This window comes from Bombina bombina, chromosome 6 (assembly GCF_027579735.1).
Source record: "Bombina bombina isolate aBomBom1 chromosome 6, aBomBom1.pri, whole genome shotgun sequence".
NCBI lineage: Eukaryota > Metazoa > Chordata > Amphibia > Anura > Bombinatoridae > Bombina > Bombina bombina.
This window is the reverse complement of record NC_069504.1, coordinates 946,252,719-946,277,808: the sequence shown is the minus strand read 5'-3', so window position 1 is coordinate 946,277,808 and position 25,090 is coordinate 946,252,719. Positions and strand designations below refer to the sequence as shown.

The window sequence follows — 25,090 nt, the reverse complement described above, 5'->3', positions numbered from 1 at the left end:
CATATTAGGGGTTAAGAAGTGTAGGTAGGTGGCGGCGACATTGGGGGCGGCAGAGTAGGTGTTAATGCATAAAATGTAGGGTATGACGATGTTGGGGGCAGCAGATTAGGGGTTAATACATATAATGTAGGTGGCAGCAGTGTCCGGAGCGGCAGATTAGGGGTTAATAATATAATGCAGGTGCCAGCGATGTCAGGGGCGGCAGATTAGGATTAATAAGTGTAAGATTAGGGGTGTTTAGACTCGGGGTTCATGTTAGTGTGTTAGGTGTAGACATAAAAAAGTATTTCCCCATAGGAATCAATGGGGCTGCGTTAGGAGCTTTACGCTGCTTTTTTGCAGGTGTTACTTTTTTTTCAGCCGGCTCTCCCCCATTGATTCCTATGGGGAAATTGTGCATGAGCACGTTTAGCCAGCAACCGCTACCATAAGCAGCGTTGGTATTGAGGTGAGATGTGGAGACCATGGAAAACGTTACCATATTTTATAAAATATATAGCGTAAAAATTGTTTCTAAAATGTATATGCTTGAAAACAAGAGAAATCTCAATGTATCTTTCCTGGTAAAATATTTTATAAATAAATAAAATTAAAATAAACAGGATATTCATATAAATGGCAATATCAACTAAAAGTTTAACATAAACATAACATGATTTACCTCAGTGCTAAACACAATTTTGCTACTATTTAATAATTGATAAATAAAACCAGTTTGTGATAGTTGACTTTTAGACCTTAACATAAATATGCATCTTGTTTTTTTTGAGTAGTGGGCTGTCTGTTGGTTGAGTATGAAATTTAATTCTGGGTGTTGTGGACGTCCTTTTAAAAGTGGAAGTGCAGATACAGCTGGAAAGATATGTATAACTAAATATACCTATAACTATCTTAAAATAACTATAAAATAACTTTTTAACTATCCCTAATTGGCCTAAGCAGTAAGAAACCGAAGTTACAATATGGAAGAATCCACTGCTTTATGGAAATTAAAACTTTACCTTTATTATTTTTTCAATATTTAAACAACCAATATTATTTGAAAAAAATACACGTAAATATTATTCTCAGGCTAATCTTTGATCTGAATACAACATTCTGAGAATGATGTATTTAGTGTTTAATGTCCCTTTAATTTATTTATTTATGTATTTATTTATTTTGCCTTAGAGTTAAAATAATGTGTGACTGATGATCTTAAATCGAAGCACTCTTTATCTTGCATCATTAATTACCTAAAATTAGTCTTGTATAGAGAGCAACCTTTACGTCTTTGCCTTAGTTCAGTAAATGGGTTATTATGCAGAGCCTTTATGATGCTATCTGAGACATAATGACTCAATGTTTGATTATCAACCAGTTCATGTCATGACACATATTTATAATAAATCACAGGAATGTGTAACTTATGCACAGTTTAATCAATTTAAAATATTTTTGTTAGGGTTAATAACTACAGTTAATATATTTCAAAGTGGGTTACCATTTCATCAAATATAGATAAAACCAATATTTCATGCTAAAATATAAATTGGGAACATACTATCCATAAATAAAATGTATTGACTAGTTAGTCATGTGAAGGCTAAATCTGTTGTGAAAGGTCAGCAGTAAAAATTACGGACTTACAGCAATGATAGAAACTGCGTAATTTTTTTCTATAGGAAAAAAAAGAGCAAAGGCGATTTTTCTGTCAGCAAGATACCATGGCTTTTCCAGGTTTCCTAATAGGTCCTTGCTAAACATATGCCAAAACTAGCTGTGGATTGCTTCCCTTTAATCTCCCATAATGCCGTATTCGATTATTGTCAATGCTGTCCAACCGTGCACTGTCCCTTAAAACTCTAATTCCCTGAGCTGAGCAAGTCAGATGGATCTTAACTGTGATAGAGAAATCAAAAAGCCAAAAGGGGGAGAAAACTTCCATCTGTGCTACGGTAGTCTTACATCGAAATCCAGACGGATTACTGCAAAAACATTGATATGTGAAACCACGGTTGAGTAAACAAGAAAAAAAAATTTGAGGGACTTTTTTTTTACGAAAGCTGAGTCATGGCTTGGCTTAGTTTGTGGATATACGTGTCCTTATGGTGAGTAGTTATTTTGAAATATAACTTTTCCTGTAATTTGCTTTAACCAGATAGATTTTTGAAATATATATATTGACCCATTGATGGTTTCCTAACTTTTAATAATACAAGTTTTCTCCTGATAGGAATATAATGCAGTTAATGTAATGTTTCTTGTATTTATAGTGCATACAAAGCTTTTGGAAACAATATTATTGATGAACATGTGTACTCTAGAAATATAACACGTATTTTAGACAGACTTTTGGATGGTTACGATAATAGGCTTCGACCTGGATTTGGAGGTAAATGAAGTAACAAGCTGTCTCTTCCTGTTTATTTCACATAGTTTTGATTTTCTATCATTCACTTTAACATGTCAAAAATCTAGTAAATAGTAGTTTTCCTTGCACTAATTATTGTGATAGATATATGTGATATATGATTAAAATTAATTTGATATATGCCTAACAGTTTTGTACTTCAAGTCAATCATAATATTATTTTTTCACACACATGGCAGGTCCAGTGACTGAAGTCAAAACAGATATATATGTAACCAGCTTCGGTCCTGTGTCAGATGTTGATATGGTAAGAATTAATTTAATGTCCTATTTAATATGTAACTTTTTAATAGAAAAGAACATTTTAACAGATAAATTAAAATTATTCACAACCAAGTTATCTATTTTAGGAAGCCTTGCATTGTTATAATACTTAAGCAAAGTGATTAGAAGAGATTACTTAGCTTAATCTTCTTGTCAAATACAATTCTTGAAGACAGTGCCCTATTTCATTTAGAATGTTTCTCAAGAATGGTTAGAAATATACATAAATATTTGTCCCATAAAAGGAAGGTGGTTTTACAATTATTAAATGTAAAAACAAAGAAAAATATTTCCAAAGATTCAGACTTATAATTTCTTAATAAAAGGTAACATCTCTAAAATGTACTCCAATAATTAAGTAATTGATAGTAATTGTTTTCTAGTATAGTAAACCAATGTTTGCATTAAAATAGAAATTATTTAGAAAGCTTTTTTTTAATAGTTGAAAACATGTACTTTCCACTGTTGAATAAACATAATAAAAATATACTGATAAAGGAACTGATACAAAAACAAAATTATATTGCAATGGAATTGAGAGAACTTTTTTCAAAATAAAAATCTAAAAATATTTAGATAATGCATCATAGTGCTAACAATGTGCAAAAACAAAGGCCACATCAATTTGATTTAAAAAAATAAATTATATATATATATATATATATATATATATATATATATATAATATATATATATATATATATATATATATATATATATATATATATATATATATATATATATATTGTATTAACAGTGAATATTTTGGTGACTCAGACAGTACTCACAGAAAAGAATCTAATTTTATATCCCATTAATTTAGAAGTACTATCCGTATATGTATTGTGAAAAGCTTGAATTAGGTTAAAGATATAAAAAAATATTCATTGTTGCTTTTAACGGAAATAGCTGGAGTATTTATGACACACATCAAAAAAACTGGAGTATTTATGATTAATTGATTAAAATGTGCATGGTCTGAGGACATACTTAATAAACTAAAATTACCTAGAATCGAACTGTGTAAATAATAAACAAAATTTACAACACAAAAAATATATTTAAATGGTGTAGTGGACATCATATTAATATCTCTGTACATTAAACATCTGTGTTTAGAAAATACAGAAAGTTCTTTGGAAATTTCAAAATAAAAAAAAGTACAGTGAATGTCTTCTTTGTTAGACAGAATAAATATAATGACTGTCTAATTGATGGAACTAACATGATAGGTCAAGTCTTAAATATAATGGCTAAGTATGATAAGAAAATTGGGTATTTTGAGTTTTGGATTATGTCAACAGAAAATATGTGTGTGTGTTGTTTTTTTGTTTTTTTTTGAGGGGGGGGGGTTAACTATAAGGCCACAATACCAGACTGCAAGAGAGAAATATACAGTATACAGATAAAAAGGGGAAAAACTCAAATTATTTTCATGGAGTGAATAGTAGGTAACAATTTAATGATACATAATAAGAGAGAATACATTTTACAACTGTGTGTTATTTATTCTAATTGAATATTTGTGGGTAGATTCCTGGCTGACCACTATGATTAGGACTTGCTGGACAGATATATTATTTCCTTTAAATTTGCAGATCCTAATATTCCTCTTAGAATTACATTTAAAAGGGTTAATATTTTCCTTTCTTCTCTTGTGGAATAACAATACAGTCTCAAATAGTATAGAGCAAGATACCTTTGGGCTGTTCAAAATATACTTTCACACAATCACAATATATTACATTTTAATGTTGTTTTTAAACTACATATATGTGTGATGTTTATTTTATCTTGTAATATTTAACTATTTGATAAGAGTAATTATTCCAAATGATTTGTTGTTAAATCTTACAGAAAATAAAACTTTTTCAGGTCATAGTCACACTTTAATAATGACACCTCAAATGCTTTCTGGAGTGCATACACTGTTTTTGCTGGTTAAAATTTAAAGCAGTTTGGTTCATTTTGGCACAGAGATAGCTCTTAATCTGGAGTTCCTTGAATGTGCACTTTATTGTGCATTTGAATAACTAATTTTAATTTCACTTTATAAAGTAGTCTAAATTAAACATAATTAATATGTAGAAGTAGTCACTATGCAAATAGCCCTTGGGGATTTTATCTAACTCAGGGTTATGGGGCAACCAGATGTGGATATCAAGGCCACTATGCCTTAGAGAGATATAGCTGTACCTCACTGACAAGGCCTATATAAGTAACATAGTAACATAGTAACATAGTAGATAAGGTTGAAAAAAGACTGAAGTCCATCGAGTTCAACCTATACAAATCTAAAATACTTTCAAAAAGCTCCAGTTAAGATTAAATAACCTCATTAAAATGTGACCCATTTAATACTAGCAATCATATCCATTAATTTTGTTTATATACAGAAATGTATCCAGACTATTTTTAAATGTATCTATGGTATTGGCATTCACTACCTCCTTTGGTAATGAGTTCCACAATTTTATTGCTCTTACAGTGAAAAAACGTTTCCGTTGCAGGAGATTAAATCTCCTTTCCTCCAACCTTAAATTATGACCTCTTGTCAGAAACAATTTTCTTGGAATAAACAGAGCTTCTGCCATCTCTGTATATGGGCCTTGAATATATTTATATAAAGTAATCATGTCACCTCTCAAGCACCTTTTTTCTAAAGAAAACAGACCCAGTTTGGCTAGCCTCTCCTCATAGGTTAATTTCTCCAATCCCCTTATTAGCTTTGTGGCCCTTCTCTGAACTTTTTCTAGTTCTGCAATATCTTTTTTAGCAATCGGTCCCCAGAACTGCACTCCAAACTCAAGGTGAGGTCTTACCAGGGCTTTATATAATGACAGAATTATGCTTTCCTCCCTTGAATCAATGCCTCTTTTAATACATGCTAGTATCTTATTAGCCTTTGAAGCCGCTGCCCTGCATTGTGCACCCATCTTTAGCTTGTTATCTATTACTACTCCCAAATCCCTATCCTCCTGTGTTTGGCTAAGTCTTGTCCCATTTAAAAAATACGTAGCCTGCTTATTTTTACTTCCAAAATGTAGAACCTTGCATTTTTCCGTATTAAATCTCATTTTCCATTCACTTGTCCATAGTTGTAATTTTAGCAAATCCCTTTGTAAAGAGAGTTCGTCCTCTCTTACCTAATGACTTAACTTAACTTAGTATCATCTGCAAAAATATAGATGTCGCTATTTAATCCTTGCTCCAAGTCATTTATAAAAATATTAAAAAGAACAGGGCCCAGTACTGATCCCTGGGGGACGCCACTGATTACCTTTGTCCAATCTGAGTATGATCCATTTACTACTACTCATTGCTCCCTATCTTTTATCCAGTTATTTATCCATGAGCTAACATTTTCAGCTATTCCCAGTCCCTTAATTTTGTGCATTAATCTCTCATGTGGCACTGTATCAAATGCCTTTGCAAAATCTAAGTATATAACATCAACTGATTCCCCTTTATCTATATTTTTACTTACTTCCTCGTAGAATCTAATTAGATTATTTTGACATGATCTATTTTTCCTAAAGCCATGCTGATTAGAACTCATAATCTTGTTTACACGAATATGCACATCAATATAATCCCTTATAATCCCTTCAAATATCTTCCCCACTATTGATGTCAGATTAACTGGTCTATAGCTTCCTGGATCATCCCTGCTTCCCTTTTTGAAGAGTGGCACCACATCAGCTTTACGCCAATCCTAGGGTACCATGCCTGAGGATAATGAGTCTTGAAAAATTAAGAGTAAAGGTTTGTCTATAACAGTGCTAAATTCCCTTAACACCCTTGGGTGTATTCCATCTGGGCCTGGAGTTTTATTTACCTTAATATTTTCCAGTTTTTTCCTGATATCCTCTAAACAAAACCCAGTTAGTGGTATGGACTGGCATGTTATATTCTGTTCCAAAGTATCATTCAATGGTTCCTCTCTTGTGTATACTGAAGAAAAAAACTGATTTAGTACCTCAGCCTTCTCCCTGTCATTATTTATCATGCTACCCTCCACGCATTTTAATGTACCTATATTATCCTTCTTAGATTTTTTGCTATTTATGTACTTAAAGAACCTTTTAGGGTTAGACTTAGAATCATTGGCAATTAATTTTTCATTTTCAATTTTGGCTAATTTGATTGCTTTTTTGCATGCTTTGTTACATTCCTTATAAATATTGTATGTTGAGTCTGTACTATTTTCTTTTAATAATTTAAATGCCCTACGTTTTTTCCTAATTTCTCTTAACACATTTTTATTTAGCCATAACAGCTTTGTTTTTTTATTTTTATTTTTATAACCATATGGTATGTGTTGATATGTATATTTATTTAACAAAATTTTAAATATTATCCATTTATCCTCTGTATTTTTATTAGAAAATACATTGTCCCAATTTATATTATTTAATGATTTCCTTAAATCGTTGAATTTTGCTTTCTTGAAATTAAAAGTCTTAGTTAAACCTTTAAAACACTGCATATGAAAAGAGATTTCAAATGTGACCATGATATGATCACTGTTACACTAATGTTCTTTAACTTCTATGTTTGATATTATATCTGTATTGTTTGATAGCACTAAATCCAATATAGCTTTACTCCTAGTTGGCTCCTCTATTAATTGTGACAAGAAGTTATCCCTGAGAACATTTAAAAATCTATCCCCCTTAGCTGAATTACTAGTTTCATTGGCCCAGTTTATATCAGGGTAGTTAAAATCTCCCATAATTACAGCACTGTTATTAGCAGCCTTACCTATTTGGATAAGTAATTGAGTTTCATCCGAGTCACTAATGTTGGGAGGCTTGTAGCATGTTCCTAGTAATATTTTTTTGGTGTATTTCCCGCCACTCTTTATTTCAACCCACAGGGTCTCTACATTGTCACTTATATCATAAATATCTTCCCTTATTTTAGGTTTAAGGTTAGGTTTAATATACATGCAGATTCCTCCACCCCTTTTATTATTCCTGTCCCTCCTAAATAATGTATACCCCTCTAAGTTAACTGCCCAGTCATGTGAATCATTCCACCAAGTTTCAGTTATACTGATAACATCATAGTCCTCTTCTGCAACTAAGAGTGTCAGCTCCCCCATTTTACCTGTCATGCTTCTTGCATTTGTTGTCATACATTTAATTTTCCTGTGCTTTCTGCTGCTACTTGGTGTGCTTTCCTCTATACTTTCTAATGTGACATTTCTTTAGTCATCCCTTCCTTGAGATATTAAGGGAGTGACATATTCACAGACTGATCTCTCTGTTCTATTTTGTTCTAACTGACCCTCCCCCCTCTGCCTAGTTTAAAAGGTTCTCTAAACGTGCTACCATCCTTTCCCCCAACACACCTGCACCCATGTCATTCAGGTGCAATCCATCCTTACTGTACAAATTGTACCCTAGTGAAAAATCAGCCCAGTGTTCTAAAAAGTCAAACCCCTCCTTTTTACACCATGTTTTTAGCCATGAATTAACAGACCTTAGCTCCTTCTGCCTTACTGAGTTAACACACGGAACTGGTAATATCTCAGAAGATATTACTTTGGAGGTCCTTGCTTTAAGCTTGCTACCTAACTCCCTGAAGTCATTTTTTAGGACTCTCCATCTCCCACCGATTCCTTCATTAGTACCAATATGCACCATGACTGCAGGATCAGACCCACATCCCTCTAACAATCTATCAATACGCTCCACAATATGCCTAACACGAGCCCCTGGAAGACGGTAAACTGTTCTATGTAAAGGGTCTGGATGACAAATTACCCTATCAACCTTCCTAATAATAGAGTCTCCTACCACCAACATCTGCCTCTGGCCCTGACTTGTATGCCCCTCTTCCATGACTGAAGGACTGCCCACCATAATATGCTCCTCTTCCACAGCTAAAGGACTGTTCACTATACTAGGCAACACAGCCCTCTCTGACACTTCCACCACCGAACTGATATCCCCAACATCTTCACTTAATCTGGCAAATCTATTGGGGTGTACCAGCTCAGAACTGGCCTGTCTCTTCCGCTTACCTTTACTTCGCCCTCTAACTGTGACCCAGCTACATCATGGAGTCTCCTCATCTGAATCCTCCCCATTCCCACTGCTGGAACCATTAACAACCAGCTCAGTCCTATCCATTTCCCTTTCAAGTGTCTGAATTCCATGTAGTGTTGCAATTCGTTCCTCCATATCCCCAATACGAGTTTCTAAAGACACAATATGCTCACACTTGCCACAAACATATAATCCCAGAAGCGGCTGCTCCAGTGATGCAAACATGTGACAAGCTGTACACTGAATGAGGTTCTCACACATTCTTAATAAAAGGTTTAACTTTAAAGTATAAAATAAATATATTTCCCCTTGGTTACCCCAAAACCTTGTTTGCCTAACTACATTGGTTAGCTAACTATTATACTTAAACAGGCAATGTTACTTTAACAGAGAATCAATACAGCAAGCCTGAAAGAGCAAGCTCACAGAGTAAATGTGCTAAATTTATAGGCTTGCAAGGCCCACACAGGTGAAAATAATCCCACCCCTAATTACCCACACAGACAGAAAAAAAATGGAATGCTAGAAATAAAGTTATTTAGTTATTTCCTTTTTTTAAAAAAAAAAAAAAAATGCAACCCTTGCAAAGCAAATAATTTATAAATTAGCTTGGTTAGCTATTATTCTTAAACAGACAATGTTACTTTAACAGAGAATCAATACAGCAAGCCTGAAAGAGCAAGCTCACAGAGTAAATGTGCTAAATTTATAGGCTTGCAAGGCCCACACAGGTGAAATAATCCCACCCCTAATTACCCACACAGACAAAAAAAAATGGAATGCTAGAAATAAAGATATTTAGTTATTTCCTTTTTTAAAAAAAAAATGTATTTCTGTGGTTAGCTGTACAAATCCTTTGTTCAGAAGAGAATTACCTGGTATTTTAGGGCCTAACTGTAGTTTAGATCTGACTGATATCTTACAGTAAAGGTCTATTCTGTGAAAGGCTTAAGTGAGGTAAAATAGGCTGCACCCAGGGTGAGAACCATCCAAAAGGACAAGTTTCTGTGCTCTGACCATTTCTAATTGAGTGCATTACTTCTTTTAAGTTTAAGCATAATTAGGTCAAGACACCACAAACGACTGACTGCAATGTTTAAAATTGGCCTACTTGGCTTATTTGACTCCTAAAGTAAAGTTTATTTGGAAGAAAATTTACCTTTTGGATACATTTAACCTGAGTCCAGATATCTCAGGAGAAAGAGTATCTCACTAGCATGTTGAATCTCATACAAACCTAAAAAAAGGCCTGTTTGTGTTAAATATACAAAAAAAAGACTATGACTGAGATTACAAGTTGTGCGGTATAGCCATAGCGTAAACCCCGTGCAAAATTGGTCCAATATGCTATTTCTATACCACAGGTTTTACAAGTCACCCAAAAACTTTTTGTTGTTGTTCGATATTGTGCAGTAAGTCGCATACTGCATACTAACAAAGTTCCGACTTTGTGTGCTCATGCACGTTTTCCCCCATAGAGATCAATGGAGAAAAAATGTAGGAAAAAACCTGCAATTGCGAAATGAGGATCACATTAACGCATTCCCCATTAAACTCTATGGAGAAACGAAAATTGTTTAAAAACCTAACACGCTAACATAAGCTCCTAGTCTAATGACCCCTAAACCACCATCCCCCCACATCACCAACACTAAATAAACCTATTTACCAATAAACTGCCGGCCCCCCACATTGCCGAAACTTAATAAACCTATTAACCCCTAAAACTGGCCCCAACATAGCCAACACTAAATAAGCCTATTAACCCCTAAACTGCTAGCCCCCCACATTGCTACTATTAAAATAAACCAATTAACCCCTAAACCACCAACCCCCCACATTGTGGCAAACTAAATTAAACTATTAACCCCTAATCCTAACACCCCCTAATTTTAAATTAAACTTACAATAAAACTACCTTCAAATAAATAAAAACGTACCTGTGAAATAAAAAAAAAATAAGCTTTAACTATAAATAAACCTAACATTAATATTTAATAAAAATAAAATATACCAAAAATATAAAATACAAAATTAAAAAAATACTAACACTACGAAAAAAACAAAAACCTAACATTACAAAAAACAACAAACACTAAAATGACGAAAAATAAAAAAATATAAGATTACAGAAAATAATAAACAAAAAAATAAAAATACCACTATAAAAACAAAAAAGCCATCCCAAAATAATAACACCCCCTAACTAAGCTAAAAATAAACTACCAATAGCACTTAAAAGGGCCTTTTGTTTTGAACGGCCAATAGGATTTAAGCAGCTCTCATCCTATTGGCTGATTGGAATATTTCAGCCAATAGGAATGCAAGGTACCCCAATATAAAACAGGTACATTCCATTCAATCTTCAGTTTGCACGAGATTTTCAGTCACACTAACTCACAACCACGTTTATTTTAAACTTGTATTACAAGCATTCTTTCCTTTATACACAAAAAAACAATATATTTTGCATGCAACAGTTAGCGCTCCACTTGTAATCTAGTCTGAAATGTAGTAAGCTTTTTCTGTGTACCGGAAGGGGAGAAACTATACGACTGGTGGATTGTAGCGGTGCTCTGTGAAGGGAGAGAGCAAGCTGAAAAACACTCCATGAACTGAAGGAGCCTGAAGACAAGCTAGCAGTGGCAGCAACCCTGCCTGCGATACCCCTTCACATGGGAGGCTTGCAAAGCCATCACTGATGGTGGAGATTCCGGATCCCAGAATGGACGTTACCAATGGTCTATGGTCCGTGCCAGCGGCAGAAGCATAGCGACTTGTCAAAGTACTAGACAGAAGATAGCAGGAAACACTATCCATGCCGGTTACCAAGGAGAAGTGCTGCAGTGGGTGAATGGGGACACACAGGGTTAGCATAAACTTCGGCTTAACAGACACACACAGACCTACAGGCTGGGGACAACGGGCGTACATAGGAGCAAGGCAGTTAAACAGCGTTCACCCACATAGGTAAGCCAGAGGGAGGGCCAAAGTGGGGTGAACTGTGTATGAGTATGCATGAAGGAAAATTACTTACAACTGCTACCTATCTATAGAGCTGCTTATATAATAATAAGATAATTATATAAGATAATTAACAGAAATTGATATACCGATGTGCCCTGTTGTGTACCACACCCTAAAAGCTATACCATAGTGAGAGCAGCAGCATTAAGGGTGAAAGCTAAGAGGCTTAAACTGGCTTAGTGGTTGAAGACATCAAAGTATTTAATATGAGAGCAGTCTGGTACTGACTCAGAGAAAAGAAGAAGAGATAAAGAGGTAAAAAGGAAAGAATCCTTCTATGTTGCTGCAACATTTATTTTGTAGGATTTGCTTGTAAGCTAAGACACAGGACAGTAACTGATACAGATGCTGGTTGTGAACCTCCCAATGGAAACTGGTTGTGGTTGGTTGGCCTCCTGCTGGGTTTGTAGGTAAATGCCAATTAGAGCCCATAGCTGTATTGGGGGTGGCATAAAGACTCATACGGACAGGCTACACTAGACACAGCCCTGGTCCCCCAATAAACACTACGCAGAAGGTTTTTTGGTTCTACGTTATTTGTCTACCCCACAGGTGGTTATAAGAAAAAGAAGGGAAGAAAAGAAAAGGAAAGGAAAAAAGGGGTGAAGGAAAGAAAGAGAAAAAAGTATTATTTTTGTGTTTTCTCTTCCTATTTTTGGAACATAAAGAACACCTGCCAAGCTACTGAGGATTACTTACTCTAAACTGGACTTTAAAGTTGTGAGGACTGGGTGGTTGATAGAAGTCCATTCCTTGGCCAAGCTACACTGCTTATTATTATCTACAAATAGGAGAGTACGAAGGTTAAGGGGATTGTTTAAAAGATCAGAAGTAGCAAGGTGGAATAAGTGATGCGGCTGATGTAAAAGTTAAAATAAGCGTCTACTTTAACATGACTAAGGCTGCATTCAGATGCTATATGTAGTATTATATGCTATGCTAAAAGCTGGAAAATAATATATGTTCTTAGATTTGGTGTAAGGGGACTTGATTGATTGATTATAAGTGTTGGAACTGCACACCTGGGCTTAGATGTTTTATCTGGTTTGCTTTAACTGTCTAAATTGAATGGTTGGATAGGGAAGAGGGAGAGAGGTTGAAATCACAGAACGCTGATTGTCAGAAGAAAAGTCGTTTAAGCTCTATATCAGCTTAGATTTTCCCCAGGAGAGAATAGAGGTATTAAGAAATGAACAGATTAGGCGGCTGACATCACTATATTTTGATTATTATTTATTTATTTATTTTCTCTTTTTCACGTCACTCCTCTAAAAGGTTAGATTCACTGGCACGTAGGTCAATAGACCCAAATTAATAAATATAAGCCTATATTTTGTTCTCTTTGTGGGTTGTTTTCTCTCACATGGAGAGATATATGTTACTGCTTCTAAAAATAAGTCACCTGCAATGCCGCCTAAAGCTAAGGGGGAGAGGAAAACAAAACCAGGCAATGAGTCAATACATGAAACTATATCTGAGCCAGCAAATATAAGTATGTACTCTTTAGACTCACAAGAGTTGGTTAGACAAATTTCAGACTTAATACTACCTCAATTTGAGCAGGTTAAAAACGAGATTGTCTCAGGAAGTTAAACAATTTTCAAGTAGACTAGTTGAAGTTGAGTATAGAATATCTGACATGGAAGATGCTAATATTAGACAGGAAAAAACAATTAAAAAACAAACCATCCAATTGACAGGGATCCAGAGGAAGTTGGAGGAGCTGGAAGATCGCTCAAGACGCAACAATGTTAGAATTGTGGGTGTACCAGAGTCCAGCGAATTTCAGGACTTGGTGAAGTTTACTTTCTTCCAGCTCCCCCAACTTCTGGGTTTACAAGTACAACAACAGGGTATCCAGGTGAAAATAGCACATAGACTAGGGAGTATAAGAAAATATCCAGATGGTAACATACGAGATAGATCAATAATTGTCAAATATCTTAACTACCAGGATAAATTATGTATTTTGAGACAGTACAAACAAAAAATGCCAGTCACATTGGGGTAAAAATATATTTCTCTTTCAGGACTATTCTGCTGAGACCTCACAGAAAAGGAGAGAAATGGCGCCTTGGTGCACAAACTTAATTCAAAATGGGTTTAAAGCAGCAATAATATATCCAGCTAAAATCAAAATCTTTAATGAGCAGGAAAATGTCATATTAAGTAATGCAGCAGAAGCTAAAAAAATTTGCTGAAATAGCCCAATGTGAACAAACTTAGAATAAGCAGCAGTACGGGTTGAAATGTATAAAATGTTTCCTTGCAGTTATGTCTAGAATATTGAGGAAAATATATTCTGCCTATGAACGGGGAAAGATTATAAGTTCATTGTTGGGTTTTATCTGTGTTTTTACCTTATTTATTTATTTATTTAAGTTTTTTTTTTTTTTCCTCACTGGGATATTTTGAGAAGTATTCTATTAATGCTGTTGAATGAAAGAACAAATTAATTTTTTTTCATGTAATGTGGGAGGTATCTCCTCCCTCATTAAAAGGAAAGGCATATTAATACAGCTTAAAAAATGCGGGTCAGATATTGCTATGTTGCAGGAAATGCATCTTAAACAGCAAGAAATAATTAAACTTCAAGGGGGATGGGTGGGGGAAGCTATAGCAATGCCATGGGTGTCTTGAAAAAAAAGGGGTGGCAATTTTTTTTAATAAAGCTTTGAAATATAATATTCTATCAAGGGATCTAGATACAGACGAGAGGTATATAATTTTACAGATTGAGATAGAAGGTACTTTGTTGATTTTTTGCAATGTATATGGTCTCAATGGGTTAGAAAGAGTTTTTTTTTTGGAAAGATTAAAAGCTAAATTAATGAACTATGGTTCAAAAAATATTATATTAGCAGGAGATTTAAACATGGTTACACATCCTACTATTAATAGATTAAAACCATCCTTTAACGAAAACAGTAAACAAGAAACTAAACTCCTAGAGAATTTTTGTAGGACACTAAGGCTCAAGGATATCTGGAGAATCCAGAATCCTGATTTAAAGGTTTATTCATCTCAATAACATAGACAAAAGACTATGTCACGGATTGATTCATTATTGGTATCAGATAATTTACTGGGCACAGAATTATTAGCAGGTATTAAAGAGATTATTTTATCAGATCATGCAATCTTGGGTCTTAGAGTTTGAATCAGAACTCTTAAACTTAATAATAATCCAAATTTTACTTCCCCAAATACTTAGTGGCAAACCCACAATTTAAAGCCTGGTTGAGACAGAAATGGTACGAGTTTGCTTCATTTAATAAAGAATATAAGAGCAAAAGTGTAATCTTTAGGGAAACATTCAAAACAGTAATAAGAGGAGAAATAAAATCCTATTTAGTTGGTAAAAAACCCGAGATGCAGGCTAAAGATTTACAATACTCTAGTGATCTACAAAATTGCTTTAAAGTGTCAGTAAACCTAAAAATAATGTTATATAATTCTGCACATAGTGCAGAATTATATAACATTATTTTAGTGCTATAGTTATAAAAGCCTTTTTTCCATTTAATATTTAAAAAAATATGCTGCTTTTACAGACCCGCTCTCTGCTCTCTGCTGAGCGGGTCTGTTTTTTTTTTTAGTCAGCGCATCGGGCCAGCTGTATAGTCACAGCCCGGCCTGACCGCGCCATAAGACTAAGTGCAGCTCGCTCCTTCTCTGTCTGACAGCAGGAGCGAGCTTCACTTAATGTTATGGCGTGGTCGGGCCGGGCTGTGACTATACAGCTGGCCCGATGCGCTGACTAAAAAAAACAGTCCCGCTCAGCAGGGATTATATAACGTGCAGAATTATATAACATTATTTTTTAGGTTTACTGTCCCTTTAATGCATATGTAAGTGATCCAACTAAACTTCTATGGGACAAAAATATTAAGGCTAAAAAAGAAAGGGAGATTTTTCTTAATCAAAAGATAAGACAGGAAGAATTGAGAACAAGAGCCTTCTATTATAGGCACAGTGGTAAGGCGGGGAATTGTTTTGCCAATTTAGGTAAACTTAAACACAAAAAACAATGCATTAAAGCAATTAGAATAGGCGACAAAAGAGTTTTCAAATATTAATGAAATAAGTACACATATTTTAAAATATTTTCAGGAAGTTTATGAGGAAGGGGCAATAGGCCAAGACTCAAAAGCACAATTCTGGGACAAAATCAGGATAGCCGAAGAAAAGCTGGAATTTTTGAATAGCTAGATTTCTCCGGAGGAGATAATACAGATAAATAAAGTGTCAGCTATTAACAAAGCACCTGGCACCGATCAAATCCCTATCGAATTGTATAAAATAACGGGTGATGTTATAGTACCAACATTAGAATCCTTATTTAATACAATCTTTACCCAAGGAAGTTTGCAATCTAAATATTTTACTGCATCTTGAATCTTGCAAATTTTGAAAAAGGATAAGGATGCATATAGGCCAATCTCACTGTTAAACAACAATTACAAAATACTCACTAGTATCATAGCACAAAGAATAAAGAAAGTTATGGATGTGCTTATACATAAAGACCAGGTGGGAATTATGCCAGGGAGAAATGCAACAGTTAATCTGAGGAAATTAAAGCTAACTATTGACTATTATTGGCATCAATGTAATAAAAAACAGACTGCACTTAAATCGGATAATGATTAAAAGGCATTTGATATGATCTCTTGAGACCATCTTTTTACAGTTATACAAAAGTTTGGATTTACTGGACATTTCCTTAAGATTTATCCAGACCATCTATAAAAACCCACTAGCTAATATATTAGTTAATGGAATTATTACTGCTAATTTTCCCCTACAGAAAGGTATAATACAGGGGTGTCCACTATCACTGTATCTATTCAATTTAGCCATTAAACCCCTCGCTGTAGAAAAGAAATTGAGGGTATCTGGTTAGGGAGAAGAAGAATTACATTGCTGCTTTATGCAGACGATGTATTAGTCTTCCTGAAAGATTCTAAAAAGAATATTCCCTTGCTAACACAAATTCTTGAAAAATGTAGTGCCTTTGCAGCTATAAAGTAAATGTTGCCAAATCGGAGATCTTCTGGATTAACAAAAATAGGAATTGCAATAAGAATGCCTGTTTAAAGAAGGTAAGAATGAACTTAAATATTTGGGAGTAAAATTTTCAAAAAATCCCAATGAATGGTATGATTTAAATTATCCAAGTATATTTATAAAAATCTTTAAAGTTCTAACATTTTGGTATAGATTCCCATTGTCTTTGTCAGGTAAAATCTATTTGATTAAAATGGTGGCATTCCCTAATCTACTTTAATACAAAATATACCCTTATTTATGAAACGCAAAGATCAAGCACTTTTTAGAGGAAATTGTGTGAGGTTTTTGTGGGGGAAGAAGCGTAAGGTGATAGGCCTTCAAAAAAGGACGTATTTTAGAAGAGAGGGAGGTTTTGCTTTATTGAATATTGAATTATATCATCTAACAGGGATAGGTAAAACAGCCATGGAATGGTTAATGGAAACAGAATATTACTCCATTAGGGTGCTGGAGGAGCAAATAGTTAACCCATATACATTAAAGGCACAGCTACATTGTAAAGGAAGGTTACCAACGGGGGTTAAATCTATGATTACGGTCCAAAATGTGATAATTGCATGGCACAAAAAGGTAAAGGAAGATTACCAACGGGGGCTAAATCTATGATTACGGTCTAAAATGTGATAATTACATGGCAAAAAATGCTGTAAATTGCACAAGTCAACGCTGGGTGGTCTAAATACCTTATTATTTGTGGAAACCCCAATTTTGAACCTGCACTCACCTTTAAAGTATTCCAGAGTTGGAAACAGAAAGGGTTAGTTTATATGGAACAGTTAAGAAAAAAAAATTCCAGGAATTGTAGAACTTTCCAAGAGTTAAAAGGAGAGTTTAATCTACATGACAAAGAATTTTATGCATTTTTACAGATACAACATTTTTTAATGAAAGGATTGAAGATCTTCCAGATAATAGCTCTTGGGCAGTTCTACAACCTATTCTAAATATATACAGTATAAACAGGGGAATCATTATATATCTGTTTCATATAAAGCACTTAAACTGTTACAAGGCACAAACAATTTAGAAAGGATAGCCAGCGGTTGACATCAGTCAAGGGATATAATTCATAGAAGTTTTCAATTAGTAGACAAAGCAACCCTATCAACTTCATGGAAAGAATCACACACTAAAATAATTAATAGATCTTATATAACGCCTGCAGTAAAAGCAAATTGGGACAAAACGACTGATAACAAATGCTGTAAATGTAGCTTACCAGTACCTGACCTGCATCATTATTTATGGAGTTGCCCTAAAATTCAGAAATTTTGGAATAGGGCTAATAATTTCTTAAATGTATATATATATATTTTATATATATATATCTATATATATATATATATATATATATATATATATATATATATATATATATATATATGCATATAATAATTGTTTATGGGTTTTGGGCGTGAATTTCTAGAGGTTTATTTTTGTTGTTTGACTATTTGAGCTAAAATACCAACGTGGTATGCCCGAATGTATTATAGTCACCCTATGTTTTGAATATGGAAATTATGTTGATGTAAATTGTCTTGTGTGACGTAACTGTAGTGTATGATGACTGGAGTTATACCTCGCTGGTTCAAAGACAAAAAAAAAAGAAATGTAGTAAGCTAAGGCCCAGTATTGCATTGCTACTCTGAAGCTTAGATGCAAAGGGATTTATCTCAGTTATAAACATGCAATAATGCAATAATTATATGCTCTAACACAGTACAGCATTTTCTCTTTGTATTGTATGTCCATCCCTAATCTACTGAACTGTGAGCCTCAATATTAATGCATTTGCTTGTTGAGTTTCCTCTGTCACCATATTCCAGCAGTTGAATATTTAATTTGAGTTCAATTGAATAAAACATCTGAAATCAAATAAAGTGAAAAAACCTTTGAATGGTCTAATCCAAACAATGTTTTCAAGATACAGTTTTGTTTGAATTATTTAAAAATATGTTTGCAAACAAGAAAACACTATCCCCAAATTTATATGAAAATAAAACTCTTCAAGTGAAATCTTTTTACGTGAGCCTTTCCCTAATGCATTCAAATATGTGATGCATTTAAAAACAAATATACTCCTTTGTTGTACTTCAATCCTTGGTTAAAAAAATAAATAAAAATATTATTAGATACTGGTTGCTAAATTGATCAATTATACATAGTAGATGCTGCATTTTTTTTAAATTATTGTAAAAAAAACTGTTTTGTTAGCCTCAAGTTCATCTCACAGAGAGAAAACTAGATCGTAAAAAATATGTTACCTCTTTTAAATGCAAAAGTAGGAATCATTTTAATGTCAATAATAATGGATTACTTTAAAAGATATTTAAATGACTAAAAACCTTAGGCCTAGATTTGGAGTTTTGCGTTAGAAGGGGTGCGTTAGCTACGCATGCTTTTTTTTGGCCGCACCTTTTAAATACCGCTGGTATTTAGAGTTCACAGAATGGCTGGGTTTTCAGTGCGTTAGGCTCCAAAAAGAGAGCGTAGAGCATAATTTAACGCCACTGCAACTCTCAATACCAGCAGTGCTTACGGATGCGGCGAGCTTCAAAAACGTGCTCGTGCACGATTCCCCCATAGGAAACAATGGGACAGTTTGAGCTGAAAAAAAACCTAACACCTGCAAAAAAGCAGCGTTCAGCTCTTAACGCAGCCCCATTGTTTCCTATGGGGAAACAGTTTCTATGTCTGCACCTAACACCCTAATATGTACCCCGAGTCTAAACACCCCTTACCTTACAGTTATTAACCCCTAATCTGCCGCCCCCGCTATCGCTGACCCCTGCATATTATTTTTAACCCCTAATCTGCCGCTCCGTACACCGCCGCAACCTACATTATAGCTATGTACCCCTAATCTGCTGCCCCTAACACCACCAACCTCTATATTATATTTATTAACCCCTAATCTGCCCCCCTCAACGTCGCCGCTACCTACCTACAATTATTAACCCCTAATCTGCCGACCGGACCTCGCCGCTACTATAATAAAGTTATTAACCCTAATCCTCCTCACTCCTGCCTCAATAACCCTATAATAAATAGTATTAACCCCTAATCTGCCCTCCCTAACATCGCCAACACCTAATTTAAAGTATTAACCCCTAATCTGCTGACCGGACCTCACTGCTACTTTAATAAATTTTTTAACCCCTAAAGCTAAGTTAATACTATTTATTATAGGGTTATTGAGGCGGGAGTGAGGCGGATTAGGGGTTAATAACTTTATTATAGTAGCGGCGAGGTCCGGTCGGCAGATTAGGGGTTAATAAGTGTAGGTAGGTGTCGGCGACGTTGAGGGGGGCAGATTAGGGGTTAATAAATATAATATATGGGGTCGGCGGTGTTAGGGGCAGCAGATTAGGGGTACATAAGTATAACGTAGGTGGTGGCGGTGTGCGGTCGGCAGATTAGGGGTTAAAAAAATTGAATCGAGTGGCGGCGATGTGGGGGGGGCCTTGGTTTAGGGGTACATAGGTAGTTTATGGGTGTTAGTGTACTTTAGAGCACAGTAGTTAAGAGCTTTATGAACCGGCGTTAGCCCAAAAAGCTCTTAACTCCTGTTTTTTTCTGCGGCTGGAGAAAGAGTTCTAACGCTCACTTCAGCCACGACTCTAAATACCGGCGTTAGAAAGATCCCATTGAAAATATAGGATACGCAATTGGCGTAGGGGGATCTGCGGTATGGAAAAGTTGCGGCTGCAAAGTGAGCGTTAGACCCTTTCCTGACTGACTCCAAATACCAGCGGGCAGTAAAAACCAGCGTTAGGAGCCTCTAACGTTGGTTTTGACGGCTACCGCCGAACTCTAAATCTAGGCGTAAGATTCTGATAAAGGTAATTAAATTAGATACAAATGAAAATACAACTTTATGGTCCACATTTATCAGGAATTTTAGAATTCCTATGAGGAGAATGTACTGTTGAGCCTTCCGCCTCCCCCCCCCCAAAAAAAAAAGTAGAAATGTCATCAGAATAGCTGATGTTATTCATGCCAAGACTTCCAAGAACTGTAGTATATAAATCATAGATCTGAAGTTCTGAGTGATATTGGAATGGCACATAAACATCTTTGCTCCCAAAAAGGCCAAATACAATATACCTACCAAAGTCCTGTTTTTTTTATATAAACACATAAAATAGCTTTTGCATCCATAAAACGGACTATTATGTACATGGATGGATAGATAGATAGATAGATAGATAGATAGATAGATAGATAGATAGACATACAGACAGACAGACTGTTTACTGCAGAAAGTCTTATTTTGTTATAGTTTTCTTTTTCAGTCATATTGAACTTAACTATATTAATATAATGTCAGTACTGAAATATGACTCAACAACACTAAAAACAAAGAAAAAACTAAGGTTATTGTATAACTATCTCAAAATAAAAGCAAGGCATATTTAATATTTTTTTTTATAGCTAATATATTTCTTACTAGCGTTATCCAGGTTTGGAATATTTGTCATTCTGTGTATTATAGCAAGTAATCTACAATTATCATAGCACCATGCTGACATATTGCAGCAAAAACACTTTCAGAATTTAGCAGAATTAATATCTTATATGAAGATGTATACATATTTGTTTAGCTAATTATTTTAGCATTTTTTAACACTAGAGTGAAAATGTAACTATCATGCTTCAGATAAAGCATTGCAATAATATTTTTTGTTTTACAATTTACATCCCATTATCAATCTGTGCACACTCATTTTATATGCACTGAGCATGTGCAAGAGTTCAGTGTTTGTGTATCTGTGTGTGTAAAAACATATCTGATTGTGTGTGTAAGACTAAGTGTGTTTGTGAACCTGTGATTTGCTGATGACTGTCACATGACACAAGAAGCTGGGAAATTGAAGGAAAGTTTGAAATTTGTCAGAAAAAAATATACTGCTCATTTGAAATGCTATTACATTGCCTTTTTATTATTTATTTGCTGATTGTGCAATTCTACTGTAATTAATTGTCCTGTAAGAAATCTTTAGAAATCAATTTATTTTTATTCCTTCTAAACAATATAGTTTATTTTTCCAAATTATTTTTATTTAATGGTTTAATGAATCCTGAGTATTTTTGATAATACTAAAACAGTGCAAGATTTAGTTTATGTTTTTACAATGAAGACGATACCCAAACTACTGAGTTGAACATTTTAATGCAAATAGTTTAGTAAATTACCAAGTTTGAAATAAAATGCTTACATTCATTCTCTCTATTTTTTTTTCTTAATAATTTTCAAAGTATTATGTATTTGCATATAATTATTCCACATTTTCAGATAATTTGCCTTTGAACAGTCAAACCATTTTGTACTGCTTGATTAACTTTTTGTTCAGTGAATCATTAAGTAAAAAGGTTCGTTCCCTTCCCCCCTTGGTAGCTTTTTTAAGTAACTACTTAATGATAATAGGATTAGAATCATTAAGCAGTGACAGAAGTGTGGCTAACATGCTAGTTAAGTTGTCTATTAAATTACTGGGCCTGACGTTTTGGCCTGGAACATTAATGGCGTTAATTTTCCTCCAGGAATACACAATGGATGTGTTTTTCCGCCAGACATGGATTGATGAAAGACTGCAGTTTGATGGTCCTACAGAAATACTTAGGTTGAACAATTTAATGGTCAGTAAAATCTGGACACCAGATACATTTTTCAGAAATGGGAAGAGATCCATCTCTCATAATATGACAACACCAAACAAACTTTTCAGAATTATGCAAAATGGAACAATTCTTTATACTATGAGGTGAGTTTGTACACAGAATAAAAGAAATGATGTCAAGAATGATTGTTATGTTTATGTTTGCATTTTACTGTCATTTACATGCTAAACGTTATCACAGTTGTTTAAATAATTTAGGCTTCATTTACTATACTGTGGGTGAACTAGGTTCCTAGTTGAAAACCTTTCCACCTGGCATCATAGCAAATAGACAACATTTGCTACCGGCATTTATCAGTGCATGAGCAAATAATTGTGCAGCCACATCTCCTTCTTCACAACCAATCACGTCAGTCTTCACAGTTGGATCTAACCAGGATGATTTAGACTGTTGATTCTTAACAAGTGTTGCAGACTCACTCGAGAGTGTTTAAATGAACTGGGTTCCAAAGTTGTATCCACAGCTTGATAAGTGGAGCTCTTTTACCCTTATTCCAGTGTTTAAAGGGACACTGAACCCAATTTTTTTCTTTTGTAATTCAGAAAGAGCATGGAATTTTAAGCAACTTTCTAATTCACTCCTATTATCAATTTTTCTTCGTTCTCTTGCTATCATTATTTGAAAAAGACGGCATCTAAGCTTTTTTTTTGGTTTCAGTACTCTGGACAGCACTTTTTTTATTGGTGGATGAATGTATCCACCAACCAGCAACCCAGGTTGTTCACCAAAAATGGGCCGGCATCTAAACTTACATTCTTGCATTTCAAATAAAGATACCAAGAGAATGAAGAAAATTTGATAATAGGAGTAAATTAGAAAGTTGCTTAAAATGTCATGCTCAATTTGAATCACAAAAGAAATTTTTTGGGTACAGTGTCCCTTTAAGAGTTTATGATACAAACAATTCAAACTTAACTAGGCTGTTTGTTTTGCTTAATTTCTTACCAACAACATTCCAATCCATCAGAAACAAAATGACTTATCTTGCTGACATATTATGTACTATAAATCCAGAATATCTAGATTTCCTACATGCAGGATATTTCAATGTTTGAAAATAAAAGGAACATGAAACCCATTTTTTTTCTTTGATGATTTAGAAAGAACATGCAATTTTAAACAACTTTCTAATTTACTTCTATTATCTAATTTGCTTCATTCTCTTGATATCCTTTGCTGAAAAGCATATTTAGATAGGTTCAGTAGCCGCTGATTGGTGGCTGAACATAGATGCTTTGTGTGATTGGCTCACCCATGTGCATTGCTATTTCTTCAACAAAGGATATCTAAATAATGAAGCAAATTAGATAATAGAAGTAAATTGGAATGTTGTTTAAAATTGTATTTTCTATCTGAATCATGAAAGAAAAATTTGGGGTTTAGTGTCCCTTTAATGATTAAGCAGGAGGCATTTCTTATATGAGCACAATACTATATATAAATAAATAAGCAGCAATTAGAAAATGAGGATAATGCAAAAAAATATAAATATATTTATTATTTTGGAAAGATTCCTTGTTTTTTGGATTACAAATAATGCAAGAGTAAAAGTGTATAAAAAAAAGTGAAAATAAATATGATAATAATGAAAAAGAATAGATGATAGATAGATAGATGATAGAAAGATTAGTTCATGTGTGTCATATATTTTACATTGTGCTCATGCCCGTGGAGTTACCTAGGAGTAAGCACTGATTGACTAAAATGCAAGTCTGTCAAAAGAACTAAGTTAAGGGAGTAGTCTGCAGAGGCTTAGATACAAGGTGATCACAGAGGTAAAAAGTGTATTAATATAACTGTGTTGGTTATGAAAAACTGGGGAATAGGTAGTAAATGGATTTATCTATCATTTTAAACAATAAAAATTATGTTGTAGACTGTCCCTTTAATGTGTTGCCAGTGATTCATTTTACCTTTTGGAGTGTATTAAATTGTTTACAAATAGTTCCTTTACATTTATCTTAAATTTTGAAATATATATGTGGATATTGCCACATATAGTGACACATTTACTGAAATTTCAGTACAGCATTACCAGTTATAGAAAAGCCAAGTAAACACGAAACAGCAGAAGAAATCATGCTCCAAGAGGGGATGTGAAAGATTGGTACTAAAATGTTAATTTACTCTAAGTACTGTGCTTACAGAGATAAGATAAGGAGGATTTGTTGAATATAGAGAAAGATAAGGTAGGGCCGTCTGCTCTCCATGCAAGCTCTTAGGATTTGAATTGGTTGTTGGTTGAGCAAACACACCTATTTCATATACAAAAAGAAAGCTAAAAGACAAATTCCCCATTAATTTTGTTATTTGCAGTTGGTATAACAAGTCATTGGAAACACATACTGTACAGGGGAAATGTCACAGTACAATGCTTGTCAATCACCCTAGATGAATCAGTACTGAATTATTTAAGGTGCTTCTTAACTTGAAGATGGAGCCTTCTGCTATATTTTGTTTGCATAGTAAATGCCTATAAATCCTGAAACACTATAGTCTACCAAAATTGCCAGATTAATAAACAAAATTAACAAAAAAACAATAAGAAAATTGCTAATTGTATTATCATATACCT

The 25,090-nt window shown here is 34.2% G+C and overlaps 1 protein-coding gene across 1 annotated transcript in view; it reads left to right on the top strand.

Moving 5' to 3' along the window:
- Window positions 1–2,289: 2,289 nt before the first annotated feature.
- The window catches only part of GABRA6 (gamma-aminobutyric acid type A receptor subunit alpha6), a 111,665-nt gene continuing 88,864 nt past the window's right edge, over window positions 2,290–25,090 (top strand). The window contains exons 1-3 of the mRNA XM_053716174.1: window positions 2,290–2,374; window positions 2,593–2,660; window positions 22,378–22,598. Of these exons, the coding sequence (XP_053572149.1) occupies window positions 2,658–2,660; window positions 22,378–22,598 (224 nt within the window). The 5' untranslated portion in view covers window positions 2,290–2,374; window positions 2,593–2,657. The remainder of the gene's footprint in view (window positions 2,375–2,592; window positions 2,661–22,377; window positions 22,599–25,090) is intronic.